Source organism: Rana temporaria, chromosome 9 (assembly GCF_905171775.1).
Source record: "Rana temporaria chromosome 9, aRanTem1.1, whole genome shotgun sequence".
Taxonomy (NCBI): Eukaryota; Metazoa; Chordata; class Amphibia; order Anura; family Ranidae; genus Rana; species Rana temporaria.
This window is the reverse complement of record NC_053497.1, coordinates 9,892,428-9,907,345: the sequence shown is the minus strand read 5'-3', so window position 1 is coordinate 9,907,345 and position 14,918 is coordinate 9,892,428. Positions and strand designations below refer to the sequence as shown.

Sequence of the window (14,918 nt, the reverse complement as noted above, 5' to 3'; positions counted from 1 at the left end):
CAGAAAAAGGCGATTGAGGACGCAGCCTCAGCTACACAGAATAAATGGACAAGAATAGCTCTGTAAAGAGCTTCCCGTTCATTTACAAACCGAAGCATGGCAAACACAGTTTACTAGGCTTCCGTTATGGACAGGCACAGGAGCGTTTGGTACTGATCACTCGCTGTATTCAGAAAAGGAAGGGGCTGTTTAATAACAAATTTTCTGGCACCTCCCCCCTGCTCTCCATCCTGGAAATCCCCCAGCAGCAGCCGGCGGGAGAATAAAGGGGAAAAGATGGCAGTGGTGCGGGGGGGGGGGGGGGGGGGGACCAGGAGAGCACACAAGGGGGCTCAGGTAGTGAAAATAAGAGTAGCCTGGACAAGGAAGGGTTGTGGGGGCGGCATACAGGGGCCAATCCTCTCCATTTTCCTCCTGCAGCCGCTGAATTCCGGTGGGAGGGAGTGGAGGAGAAGTCTGGTTCCTTCGGCTAAAGGAGCAAAATGTAGAAAAAAGAGGGAAATTGAAACTTTGAATGAGGAGCAAAATGGAGAGGATCGGTTCCTGTATATGCCGCCCCTCCTGTCCAGGTGTGTTCGCATGGGCCCCCCTGGAGCATGGGGCAGGGTCAACATTGTGACCTCTGATGCTACGCCAGTGCCTTATATTATTGTTAAAGCTCAACTGAACTTTTCAAATCCGCTAGGTATATTCCAGGTACATCGAAGCAAAAGGTGGGTAAAGTCTTGTACGATTGGCGTTTTGAACGCGGTGCTGGAAATGCACATGAAACGCTCTTTTCCCGAACTGCGTTCAAAATATACTGCCTTTGTGATCTGCCGCAGGTGCCAATACATTAACGGCACCCCAAACGCAAAGCATTCGCGGGCACCAGATCACATGGTACCCTGCAATTTGGTGCGTGGCGTTTTTCAAAGGTCGTGCCTGCACTACTTTTTTGTGCGTTCCGGTGCGATTTACAGCCCAATCAGAAGAAAGGGCTGCAGGGAAATGCGCAGGAACCGCACAGGAACGTAGAACGCGCGATTCTGGTTTTCTACGTTCACGCACGCTAGCTGGATGCTAAAACAAATCTCATTGCAATCAACTTATCATGCTCTATTCTTCTTTTTTATAGGAAAGCTGGAACTGCCCAACGCCACTTTACTGGTGGAGACCTTTTTAAAAAGGCGCCAGTTCATCCCCGACCCGCAGCGCACGAACCTCATGTTTGCCTTCTTCGCCCAACATTTTACCCACCAGTTCTTTAAGACGTATGGAAGGATGGGGCGAGGGTTCATTAAAGGATTTGGTCATGGGGTAAGTTGCATTTTTCTTTCTCTACGTTCCACTTAAGACCTCCGTGGGGGGGGGATGGGATGCAAAAACGTTTTTTTTTTTTGGTTGGAGCAATTAATCTTCAGATAAGAGCCTTGACATGGCTTAGCGAGCAGACCTCCCTGGTAGTGCCTTCTTTAAGGTCTGGTGGGGAGTGATCCTTCACTGATGGGTGTGCCTAAGTGGCTGCCAGGTAAAGTTGAAACTTGAAAGGCATGCAGTTAATTAACTTAACCTGGGCTGACTGCTAAGATACCATCTAATTGGTGCTATAAAGTTTCTAAGCCATTCGGAACATGCTTTCATTTCTATAGTGTCTCCAGGATATGCTTGGGGTAACCTATGGACATTAGTAGGTAGATTCACAAAGAGTTAGGCTGGCTTATCAGTAGATAAGCCGACCTAACTCTGAATCTATGCCGGCGTTTGTTTAAGCGTATGTTCAAACAGAGATACGCTTAAACAAAGCTAAGATAGGCCGGCTTGCGCTGTTCTATCTTAGCTTGCAATGTTTCTGTTGGCCGCTAGATGGCGCTTCCATTGCGGCCGGCGTAGATTATGTAAATGAGGGGATACGCCGATTCACGAACGAACGCCAGGCATACACCTTGCATTGCGTCGTTTCCGTAAGGGATAGGCCGCCTAAAGTTATTCCATCTATGAGGTGGAATAACAATGTTAAGTATGGCCGCCGTTCCCGCCGCGAGGTTCGAATTGTTTACGTCGTATGCGCAAGTCGTCCGCGAATCGGGATTTACGTCGTTTACGTACACGTCGAAATCAATAGGCCCGTACGGCGTACTTAGCCGCAATGCGCACTGGGAAATGTAGTCGCTCGGCGCATGCGCAGTGTCAAAAAACGTTTAAAAAAAAGGTGAGGTCAAGCCTCTTTTCCATACAACACGCCCCCCTCCAAGCAATTTGAATTAGGCACCCTTACGCCCGCTCGTTTGAGGCTACACCGCCGTAGATTAGCAGGTAAGTGGTTTGTGAATCACTACTAGCCTAACTAATTTACGGCGGTGTAGCCTAAAAAGGCTAGGCTAGGCCGCCCTAAAGTTAGGCCCATCTACGTGAATCTACCTATAGGTGCCTGTCAACCCTTTAGGGCTCTTTCACACGTCCGTTCCGTTCGTCCGTTTTTTGGACGTCCGTTAACGGACCGCAATGCTTCCCTATGGGCTAGCGTCCGTTAGCGGATGAGCATCCGCTAACGTCCGTTAGCATCCGTCTGCGTTCAGTTCCGTTTTTTTGGACGGAAGAAAACCCTATTTTTCTTCCGTCTAAAAAACGGAACGGACGAAAAACGGACGTTAACGGATGATCCGTTTATCATCCGTTCCGCTAACATCCGTTTTTCTATGTAAAAAGCCCAAAAAAAAAAAAAAAAAAACGGATGAAAAAAACGGATGAAAAAAACGAAAAAAACGGATGAAAAAACGGATGGAAAAACGGATGGAAAAACTGATGAAAAACTGACGAAAAACTGACGAAAAACTGATGGAAAAACGGATCAACTGATGAAAAAAAAACTGATCTGAAAAACTGAACGGACGTGTGAAAGAGCCCTTACCTGCACTTTGATATTGTTCATATTATGAGTGTAACATCTATGGCAGCATTTCTCAAACTTTTCAACATGGAGGAACCCTTGACCTAACATTCCGGTCTTAGGGAGCCCCTGCTAAAAATGACTATGGCCCGGATTCACAAAGCACTTACGCCGGCGTATCTCGAGATACGCCACGTAAGTGCAAATATGCTCCGTCGTATCTATGCGCCGTGCCCACAAACCGAGATACACCTAAAAATAGGCTTCATCCGACCGACGTAACTTTCCTACGCCGGCGTATCGTGGGCGCATATTTACGCTGGACGCAAGTGGCGCTCCCATTGTTTTCCTATTCAAATATGGAAATGAGGGAGATACGTCGATTCACGAACGTACTTGCGCCCGGCGCATAATATACGCGGTTTGCGTAAGTCGTACATCCGGCGTAAAGTTATTCCCCATATAGGAGGCGCAACCCATGCAAAGGTATGGACCAGGGAACACAAGCCGTCGTATCTTATGTCGTTTACGTTGTACGTGAATAGGGCTGGGCGTAGGTTACGTTCACGTCGTAGGCAGTGATCCGTCGTATCTTAGGGAGTAGTTCCGACGTGATTCTGAGCATGCGCAGTGGGATGCGTCCACGGGATGGCGCATGCGCCGTTCGTTATCCGTATCTCTATGGCGCTCGGCCCATCATTTGCATGGGGTCACGCCTCATTTTCATGGCTCATGCCCACTTCCACTTACGACGACTTGCGCCTAGGAAACCCAGCGCAGATTTGATAGCACTGGCTTTGTGAATCCAGTGCTTGCCTCTCTGTGCTAGGTCGGCGTAGCATACATGAGATACGCTACGGTGGCATAAATATGCGCCGATGTATGTGAATACGGGCCTATATCTACAACTCATGATACTTTAGTGTGATGGTCAGTGGGAAGAATTACCCCCTTACAGATGGGTTCCCGCCGATGCCATTGGTCTTTTTAGCTATCTAAAGGGCAGAACTTGCTCATTGCCCAAGCAACCCCTAGCAACCTCTGGAGGAGGGTTCCATGGAACCCTAAATGAGTGAGTGAATAACTTGTATAGCGCTACAAATGCGAACTGAATCGCCTCAAGGCGCTTGGCATCCATTTTCCTTCTATCTATCCTTCAGAATTGGTGGGTCTTGAGTTTTTTCTGAAGACCTGGTAATCAATTTCCGTTCGGATGTTAGTTGGTAATGCATTCCACAGTCGAGGTCCTTGGACTGCAAATCTTCGTTTCTCCTTTGGTTGAGAAACACTGATCTATGGGGTAGCAGTGACCATGACAACTGGTGCCCCTAGGCTGCAAGAAAGGCCATTGAAGTGCATGTAAACCCTAAAGCCTCGTACACACGATCAGTCCATCTGATGAGAACGGACCGATGGACTATTGTCGTTGGTTAACCGATGAAGCTGACTGACTGGTCAGTCACTAAAAAAACTATCGTGTCAGAACGCGGTGACGTAAAACACAACGACGTGCTGAAAAAAAACTAAGTTCAATGCTTCCAAGAATGCGTCGACTTGATTCTGAGCATGCGTGGATTTTTAACGATTGTTTTTTTTCCATCGGTTAGGAATCCATAGGTTAAAATTTAAAGCAAGTTGGCTTTTTTTTAACCGATGGTTAAATAACCTATGGGGCCCACACACGATCGGTTTTGACCGATGAAAACGGTCCATCAGACCGCTGTCCTCTGTTTAACATATCGTGTGTACAAGGCCTAAGAATGATCTGCTTTTATTTGCCCTTTTGGTCTGCTATATATATACTGTATGTCAGGGATTGGTCCTAGTAGTTGATCTGTGTCACCATTGTTTGGGTTGTGGTCCCTTTAAGAGACTACTCTGGGATTCTCACCCCTGCAGGGTGAGGGGTAAGCCAGTAAACATGGAAAACGTATTTACAGTTTTCCCTGGATTAATAAGTTCTGATATGGGGTCCAGAATCCATAGGCTTGGAGAGATCTTGAGTGGGAAAGAGCCACCAGTCCTAACGAAGGGGTACCTTGGACCTGAAAGGGTTAACCTGCCAGCGAGAGAGGTGTGAAAGGGGCAGGAAGCGATCAGCAGGGGTCCATGAAGCGTTGCATGGAACAGGACACAGTAGTGAGGGAGCTGCTGGGCTATTCTGCCCACTTCTGGTCCTCTGGAGCAGGCAAGGGGGTAGATTCACATACTTTTTGCGGCGGCGTATCTCCAGATACGCCGCCGTAATTTGAATTACGCGCCCGCGTAGCGTTGCGCCGATTCACAAAGGCAGTTACGCTTAAAAAATAGGCTTCCTCCACCGACGTAACTTGACTGCGGCGGCGTAGAATTGTGTGCAATGTAACTTTGGCCGCTAGGGGCGCTTCCATTGTTGTCGGCGTAGAATATGCTAATTTCCTAGATACGCCGATTCACAAACGTACGTGCGCCCAGCGTTCGTTTTTTACGTCGTTTGCGTTAAGGCTTTTTCGTCGTAAGGCTGCTCCTGCTATTAGGAGGCGCAGCCAATGTTAAGTATGGACGTCGTTCCCGCTTCGAAATTTGAATTATTTACGGCTTTTGCGTAAGTCGTTCGCGAATAGGGCTGGGCGTAATTTACGTTCACGTCGAAACCAATACGTCGTTACGCCGTACTTGGAAGTAATGCACACTGGGATATGTACACGGACGTTCGTAAATCACGTCAGGTCATATTACCATGAAACACGCCCCACCTTCCCCATTTGAATTACGCGCGCTTACGCCGGCCCCATTTGCGCTAGGCCGCCGCGACTTACGGAGCAAGTGCTTTGTGAATACTGCACTTGCTCTTGTAAGTTGCGGAAGCGTAGCGTAAATACGATACGCTGAGCCGCCGTAACTTATAGCGTAGCTACCTGAATCTACCCCACGGACTTTAAACCCGAGTGTATGCTGGCGGTGAGTGACGGTTTTGGTTTCTACCAGAGTTTTGTGTCATTAGGGCGGTAAACAATTTCAGCAGGGCAGAGGTGGGTGTTATTAGGGCAGTGGATGGTGCCAGCAGTCTTTTTTTTTTATTTTTAACCACTTCTCTACTTTGGGTGTTTTTCAGATTTGGTGTTTACAAGACTAAAACATTTTTTTTGCTAGAAAATTACTTAAAACCCACAAACATTATATATTTATTTTTTTCTAATACCCTAGAGAATAAAATGGCGGTCATTGCAATACTTTTTGTCACACCATATTTGCGCAGCGGTCCTACAAGCGCACTTTTTTGGGAAAAATATCACTTTTTTGAATTAAAAAATAAGACAGCAATAAATTTGGCCCAATTTTTTTTATATATTGTGAAAGATAATGTTACGCCGAGTAAAATGGTACCCAACATGTCACGCTTACAAATTGCGCCCGCTCGTGGCATGGCGTCAAACTTTTACCCTTAAAAATCTCGATAGGCGACATTTAAAAAATTCTATAGGTTGTATTTTTTGAGTTACAGAGGAGGTCTAGGGCTATAATTATTGCTCTCGCTCTAACGATCGCGGCGATACCTCACTTGTGTCGTTTGAACACCGTTTTCATATGCGCTACTTGCCTATGCGTTCGCTTCTGCGCACGAGCTCGTCGGGACGGGGCGCTTTAAATTTTTTTTATTTTTTTTATTATTTATTTTTATTTATTTTATTATTTTTTACACTGGAAAAAAAAAATTATCACTTTTATTCCTATTACAAGGAATGTAAACATCCCTTGTAATAGAAAAAAGCATGACAGGTCCTCTTAAATATGAGATCTGGGGTCAAAAAGACCTCAGATCTCATATTTGGGCTTAAATGCAAAAAAAAAAAAAAAAAAAAAAATTGAAACTGTCATGTTTTCAAATGACAAAAAAAAAAAAAATGTTTCTTTAAGAGGCTGGGCGGGACTGACGTTTTGACGTCACTTCCGCCCAGCAGAGCTATGGGGACGGGCGAAGGAGATTTTTCCTTCAGTCTCGTCCCCAGTCAGCAGCCGAACGCACCCGATCTCCTCCGCCGCTACCGACGGCTCCGGTAAGCGGCGGAGGGCGCGGGAGGGAGGGGGCCCTCTCCCGCCGCCGATAACGGCGATCTTGCGGCGAATCCGCCGCAGAGACCGCTGTTATCGTTAACAGAACCGCTGACACTAAAGATGGATACCTAGGTTGTGGCAGCAGCTGCTGCTGCCGTTACCGAGATATCCATCTTTAAAGTTAGGCCGTATAAAGACGTACAGCGGTTTGGAAGTGGTTAAACCCTGTTGTGAGACAAGTGTATGCTGGTGGTGAGCCAAAGTTTTGGTTTCTACCAGAGTTTTGTGTCCTTAGAGCAGTGGACAGTTTCAGCAGGGCAGAGGTTGATTAGTTTTGGTTTCTACCAGAGTTATTTTGGCAGCAGGGCAGAGGTTGATTAGTTTTGGTTTCTACCAGAGTTATTTTGGCAGCAGGGCAGAGGTTGATGTCAGTTGGGCAGTGGACGGTGCCAGCAGTCTTATTTTTGAAGTCTTGTGTTGTGAGACAAGTGTATGCTGGTGGTGAGCCAAAATGTTGGTTTCTACCAGAGTTTTGTGTCATTAGGGCAGTGGACGGCTCCAACAGGGCAGAGGTTGGTGTCAGTAGGGCAGTGGACGGTGTCAGCAGTCTTTTATTTTTACACCCCTTTTGTGAGACAAGTGTATGCTGGTGGTGAGCCAAAGTTTGTATTTTCGCATCTGCAACAAAAAGGGTCATCATCTTGGACTAGAGAAATGCCTTTCTTTGATAGAAAAGTGGAAGACAAAGAGTTACCTTAAACTCAATGGCTCAAAAACAGAACTTCTCCTGTTTCAGGCCAATCGGGAAGATTCATCCCGCAACAACATGGACGCCCCCGCCCATTCTGGGTCAATCCATCACCCCTAGCACCAAAGTCAAAAGTCTCTGAGTCATCTTCGACACCTACATGACAATGGATGCACAAATAGGGTCAGTAGTCAGCGGATCGCACCATCTGCTGCGCCTACTACGCAGACTCACTCCCTTTATCCCAAAAGAAGACGTAGCAGTCGTGGTGGGGACACTTATCAACTCCAGACTTGATTACGCAAATGCCCTCTATCTAGGACTCCCCAAATACCAAATCACTCATCTGCAAGTCGTTCAAAATACGGCCGCTCGACTCGTGACTGGGAAAAACCATGGGAATCAATCTCACCTTCACTGAGATCCCTTCATTGGTTGCCCGTAAAAGACAGAATCACTTTCAAAGCACTCTGTCTGACACATAAGTGTATTCTGGGAAATGCCCCCCAATATCTATGCGAGAAACTAAAAGCTCACAACACCAATCGCATTCTGCGATCCACCAACCAAAATCTACTCCAGATACCCAAAGCCAGATACAAGTCCAAAGGAGATCGAAGATTTGCAGTCCAAGGACCCAGACTATGGAACGCTCTACCAACCACCATCCGATTGGAGGTAAACCACCTGGCCTTCAGGAGAAAGATCAATACCCATCTCTTCTGAGGGCCCAGGGAATGGATGCCAAGCGCCCAGAGGCGATTTAGTTCGCATGTGTTGCGCTATATAAGTTTCTCACTTACTCAAAGTTTTTTGATTTCCACCAGAGATTTTTGGCAGCAGGGCAGAGGTCGATGTCAGTTGGGCAGTGGACGGGTCCAGCAGTCTTATTTTTAAACCCTGTTGTGAGACAGGTGTATGCTGGTGGTGAGCCAAAGTTTTGATTCCTACCAGAGTTTTGTGTCAGTAGGGCGATGGACAGTTTTAGCAGGGCAGAGGTTGATGTCAGTCAGGCTGTGTATGGTCCCAACAGGGCAGAGGTTGGTGTCAGTAGAGCAGGGCAGAGGTTGGTGTCAGTAGAGCAGGGCAGAGGTTGGTGTCAGTAGAGCAGCGGACGGTGTCGGCAGTCTTTTATTATTAAACCCTGTTGTGAGACAAGTGTACCGTATTCTGGTGGTGAGCCAAGGTTTTGGTTTCTATCAGAGTTTTTGGACTGTTTTGTTTGTTTAATGCTGAAGATAAGCCGTTTTGCTTGCCTTGGAGAAATAAAAACTGTTTGTTTTTTACAAAGACACGAGTGGCTACTGATCCAGACCCCTAAAATTTCACAATATACCATTGAAAGTGTTTTTTTTTTTGTTTTTTTTTTCTTACTGTATGTCTGTTCAGTAAGTGCAGCAAAATACTTGTTAATCATGTCAGAAATTCAGAACTGTCCTGTGCCCTGTTACGGCCCATGCTTTCACAAGGGATGTTGTTCATTCTTTGTGAAAGCAATAAAGTTGATTAAAAAAAATGTTAATTAAAGAGACAGTGTAAAAAAAAAAAAAGTTTTTGAATAAAATTAATAATAATAACTTTTTTTTCTTTTAAAGCTCCCCGTGCTTACATGAACACATATATAATGCATATATAAATGGTGATCACACCAGACGTGCGGTATCGCCACGAACGTTTAAGCAAGAGCAATAATTCTAGCACCAGACCTCCTCTGTAGCTCTAAACTGGTAACCTGTATAGGCTTTTAAAGCGTCACCTATGGAGATTTTTTGGTACTGTAGTCCGGTGCCGTTCCACAAGTGTGCGCAATTATAAAGCGTGACATGTTCGGTATCTATTTACTAGACGTAACATCATCTTTTATATCTAAACAAAAGAATAGGTATTATATTGTGTTTGTAATAAAGAACATTAAAATAAAAAAAATCCCCAAAAATTGCTGCACAAATACTGTGTGACATAAAAAAAATGCAAGACCCACCATTTTATTATCTAGGATCACTGCAAATAAATAAATAAATAATACATATATATATATATATATATATATATATATATATATATATATATATATATATATATAATTTGGGGTTCCAAGTAATTTTGCAGCACTCTCACCATTTTATTCTGTAGGATCACTGCAAAAAAAAAAAAAAATGAAATATATGAATATATATTCATTTTTTTTTTTTTTTTGCAGTTATCCTACAGAATAAAATGGTGAGAGTGCTGCAAAATTACTTGGAACCCCAAATATTTATATATAAGTATGTGTGTGTATATGTGTGTGTGTATATATATGTATTTATTTATTTGGGGTTCCAAGTAATTTTGAAGCAAAAAAATAATAAAAATAAATATATAGAATTAGCCTGGGTGGGAGGTGGATACAGTCGAGCTCAAAAGTTTGCATACCCTGGCAGAAATTGTAAAATTTTGGCATTAATATTGAAAATATGACTGATCATGCCAAAAAACTGTCTTTTATTTAAGTTTAATCTTTCTTGATCTACCTGACCTTGGCTTGGTATCAAGAAATCCCCAAATTTTCAAGGCTTTTGATATCTTTTTATACCCTTTTCTATCTTTGTAAAGTTACATGACCTTGTTACGCAGGTCTTTTGACTGTTCTTTTCTACCTACTTATGGCTCAGTGTCCAGCCTGCTTAGGGCATCGATGTGAGAGCGAACAAACTCATTGGCCCAGATTCAGAAAGCAGTTACGACGGCGTATCTCCAGATACGCCGTCTTAACTCTGAGTGCGGGCCGTCGCATCTCGGGGTCTGATTAATAGAATCAGATACGCCTCAATGTTGCCTAGATACGAGCGGCGTAAGTCTCCTACGCCGTCGTATCTTAGGGTGCAATATTTAAGCTCACCGCTAGGGACGCTTCCCTAGACTTCCGCGTTGAATATGCAAATTAGGTAGATACACCGATTCAGAAACGTACGTCAGCCTGGCGCATTTTTTTACGTCGTTTGCGTAACGCTTTTTCCGGCGTAAAGTTACCCCTCATAAAGCAGGGGTAAGTCATGTTATGTATGGACGTCGGAAACGACCGAACAGCGTCGTAGTTTACGTAAGTCGTTCGCGAATACGGCTGTACGTAAGTTACGTTCACGTCGAAAGCATTGACAGTTTGCGGCGAAATTTCCTAACGGAGCATGCGCAGTACGCTCGGCGCGGGAACGCGCCTAATTTAAATGGTGCCGGCCCCATTTGAATTAGGCGGGCTTGTGCCGAGCGGATTTACGCTACGCCGCCGCAAGTTTACAGGTAAGTGCTTTGTGAATCAGGCACTTACGCTGTAAACCTGCGGCGGTGTAACGTAAATGGGATACGTTACGCCGCCGCAGCGTAACGTATTTGTTTCTGAATCTGGCCCAGTTTTTTTTGGCATGATCAGTCGTATTTTCAAAATTGATTAGGAAAATTTCACAATTTCTGCCAGGGTATGCAAACTTTTGAGCACAATTGTATATAGGGAAGGGGGAGTGGTTACTTCCCCCTGCTATATGCAAAGCTAAAAAAAAATCAAAGTGTTCTAGTCTAACCAAAACCAAAATGTTGTTTTTTATTTATTTAGGGTAGAGTAAGGAAAGGTTAGACAGTCTGGCCCAGATTCTGAAAGGGCTTACGACGGCGCAGCGCCATGTGCGCCGTCGTAAGTCCTAATCTGGGCCGTCGTATCTATGCGACTGATTCTTAGAATCAGTTACGCATAGATAACCATTAGATCCGACAGGCGTAAGGCTCTTACGCTGTCGGATCTTAAATGCAATTTTTTTTTTGCCGCCGCTAGGTGTCGCCTCCGTCGTTTTCCCTGTCGAGCATGCAAATTAACGAAATCCGCGAATTCCCGAACGTAAGCGCGGTCGACGCAGTGAAGTTACGACGTTTACGTTAGATTGGCGACGCGTAAAGTTTCCCCTGCTATATGAGGGGCAACCAATGTTAAGTATGGCCGTCGTTCCCGCGCCGAAATTTACTAATTTACGTCGTTTGCGTAAGTCGTCCGTGAATGGGGCTGGACGCCGTTTACGTTCACGTCGAAACCAATGACGTCCTTGCAAAACGTCATTTAGCGCAATGCACGTCGGGAAATTTTAGGGACGGCGCATGCGCAGTACGTTCGGCGCGGGAACGCGCCTAATTTAAATGATCCACGCCCCCTACCCGGCTCATTTGAATTAGGCGGGCTTGCGCCGGGGGATTTACACTACGCCGCCGCAACTTTACAGGCAAGTTCTTTGTGAATAAAGCACTTGCCTGTAAAACTTGCGGCGGCGTAACGTAAATGACATACGTTACGCCGCCGCAGTTTTACGCCCAGATACGAGAATCTGGGCCTCTGTTGTTGTTTTTTGCTGCCTGTGTCCTGGGGGAGATTCTGCTTAATTTCTAAGTGACTGCCGCTCCCCAGAACAAGAATAATCGCCCAAACGCAGAGCGCAGGGAAGTCGCCCCCCCACCACCACCACTCTATCCAAAAACAACAAGAAAAAAACCTTCTGGCTGGGCTTTTAATTTAAAGTTCATTTGGAAATTGAGAATTTTCACTCAGTTAGAATCTGGAGCCTCAGGAAAAACAAGAGCGGGGAGCCCAGCTGTGCTTATACTGAGCGCATGCAGTGACATAATAAAACGTTTCCTGTAAGGAGTATTAAGTCGCCAAATGTCTCGTCCAGCTTATTCCTGTTACATTTTATTTACCTCCAACCCGATTCATTTCCTCTCGGCTTTCACTGCGTTGATGGAAATTTGCTTTAATGTCCACACTGTGTGCTTCAGAGAGAAAAACAATATACATTGGAGCAAAAATGGGGGAAATGTTCCGCAATGAAAGTAGATGCACTTCACAAAAAAAAATCACAAAAATAAATAAATCATTAGAAACCTTTAAGTGCCCCGTCACCGATAAGTGATTTCTAACGTGCTTGGGACAAACATGGATCTATATTAAGACAAAAAAAATATATATATATATATATATATATATATATATATACTGTATGTGTGTGTGTGTGTGTGAGGGATGTAATCACTTTTGTGAGATACTGTTGTGTGTGTATTATATATATAATTTTCATTATTATTTTATATATATATATATATATATATATATATATATATATATATATATATATATATATATATATATATATATATAATTTACATAATTGATAATATATATATTTACATAATTGATAATATATGTATATATTAAATAAAAAAAAATAAAAAAAAAATATATATATATATATATATGTTATATTAATATATATAAAATAATAATGAAAAAATATATATCATATTTGAGTGTGTGTGTGTGTGAGAGAGAATGAATATACAGGGAGTGCAGAATTATTAGGCAAGTTGTATTTTTGAGGATTAATTTTATTATTGAACAACAACCATGTTCTCAATGAACCCAAAAAACTCATTAATATCAAAGCTGAATATTTTTGGAAGTAGTTTTTAGTTTGTTTTTAGTTTTAGCTATTTTAGAGGGATATCTGTGTGTGCAGGTGACTATTACTGTGCATAATTATTAGGCAACTTAACAAAAAGATAAATATATACCCATTTCAATTATTTATTTTTACCAGTGAAACCAATATAACATCTCCACATTCACAAATATACATTTCTGACATTCAAAAACAAAACAAAAACAAATCAGTGACCAATATAGCCACCTTTCTTTGCAAGGACACTCAAAAGCCTGCCATCCATGGATTCTGTCAGTGTTTTGATCTGTTCACCATCAACATTGCGTGCAGCAGCAACCACAGCCTCCCAGACACTGTTCAGAGAGGTGTACTGTTTTCCCTCCTTGTAAATCTCACATTTGATGATGGACCACAGGTTCTCAATGGGGTTCAGATCAGGTGAACAAGGAGGCCATGTCATTACTTTTTCTTCTTTTATACCCTTTCTTGCCAGCCACGCTGTGGAGTACTTGGACGGGTGTGCTGGAGCATTGTCCTGCATGAAAATCATGTTTTTCTTGAAGGATGCAGACTTCTTCCTGTACCACTGCTTGAAGAAGGTGTCTTCCAGAAACTGGCAGTAGGACTGGGAGTTGAGCTTGACTCCATCCTCAACCCGAAAAGGCCCCACAAGCTCATCTTTGATGATACCAGCCCAAACCAGTACTCCACCTCCACCTTGCTGGCGTCTGAGTCGAACTGGAGCTCTCTGCCCTTTACCAATCCAGCCACGGGCCCATCCATCTGGCCCATCAAGACTCACTCTCATTTCATCAGTCCATAAAACCTTAGAAAAATCAGTCTTGAGATATTTCTTGGCCCAGTCTTGACGTTTCAGCTTGTGTGTCTTGTTCAGTGGTCATCGTCTTTCAGCCTTTCTTACCTTGGCCATGTCTCTGAGTATTGCACACCTTGTGCTTTTGGGCACTTCAGTGATGTTGCAGCTCTGAAATATGGCCAAACTGGTGGCAAGTGGCATCTTGGCAGCTGCACGCTTGACTTTTCTCAGTTCATGGGCAGTTATTTTGCGCCTTGGTTTTTCCACACGCTTCTTGCGACCCTGTTGACTATTTTGAATGAAACGCTTGATTGTTCGATGATCACGCTTCAGAAGCTTTGCAATTTTAAGAGTGCTGCATCCCTCTGCAAGATATCTCACTATTTTTGACTTTTCTGAGCCTGTCAAGTCCTTCTTTTGACCCATTTTGCCAAAGGAAAGGAAGTTGCCTAATAATTATGCACACCTGATATAGGGTGTTGATGTCATTAGACCACACCCCTTCTCATTACAGAGATGCACATCACCTAATATGCTTAATTGGTAGTAGGCTTTCGAGCCTATACAGCTTGGAGTAAGTAAGACAACATGCATAAAGAGGATGATGTGGTCAAAATACTCATTTGCCTAATAATTCTGCACTCCCTGTATATATATATAATAAATATATATATATATATATTTTATGTATTTTATATATATATATACATTCACTCTCTCACACACACACACACTCAAATATGATATATATTTTTTTCATTATTATTTTATATATATTAATATAATATATATATTTTATTTAATATATACATATATTATGTATCAATTATGTAAATATATATTTACATAATTGATATATATATATTTTATTTAATATATACATATATTATGTATTATATTAATATATATAAAATAATAATGAAAAAATATATATCATATTTGAGTGTGTGTGTGTGAGAGTGAATGTGTGTGTGTGTATATGTGTGTATATAT

General features: G+C 43.3%; 1 protein-coding gene across 1 annotated transcript in view; it reads left to right on the top strand.

Moving 5' to 3' along the window:
- PTGS1 (prostaglandin-endoperoxide synthase 1) overlaps positions 1-14,918 on the top strand; it is a 79,629-nt gene that overhangs the window by 46,100 nt on the left and 18,611 nt on the right. Inside the window, exon 6 of the mRNA XM_040322758.1 lies at positions 1,118-1,299. Coding sequence (XP_040178692.1) covers positions 1,118-1,299 — 182 coding nt within the window. The remainder of the gene's footprint in view (positions 1-1,117; positions 1,300-14,918) is intronic.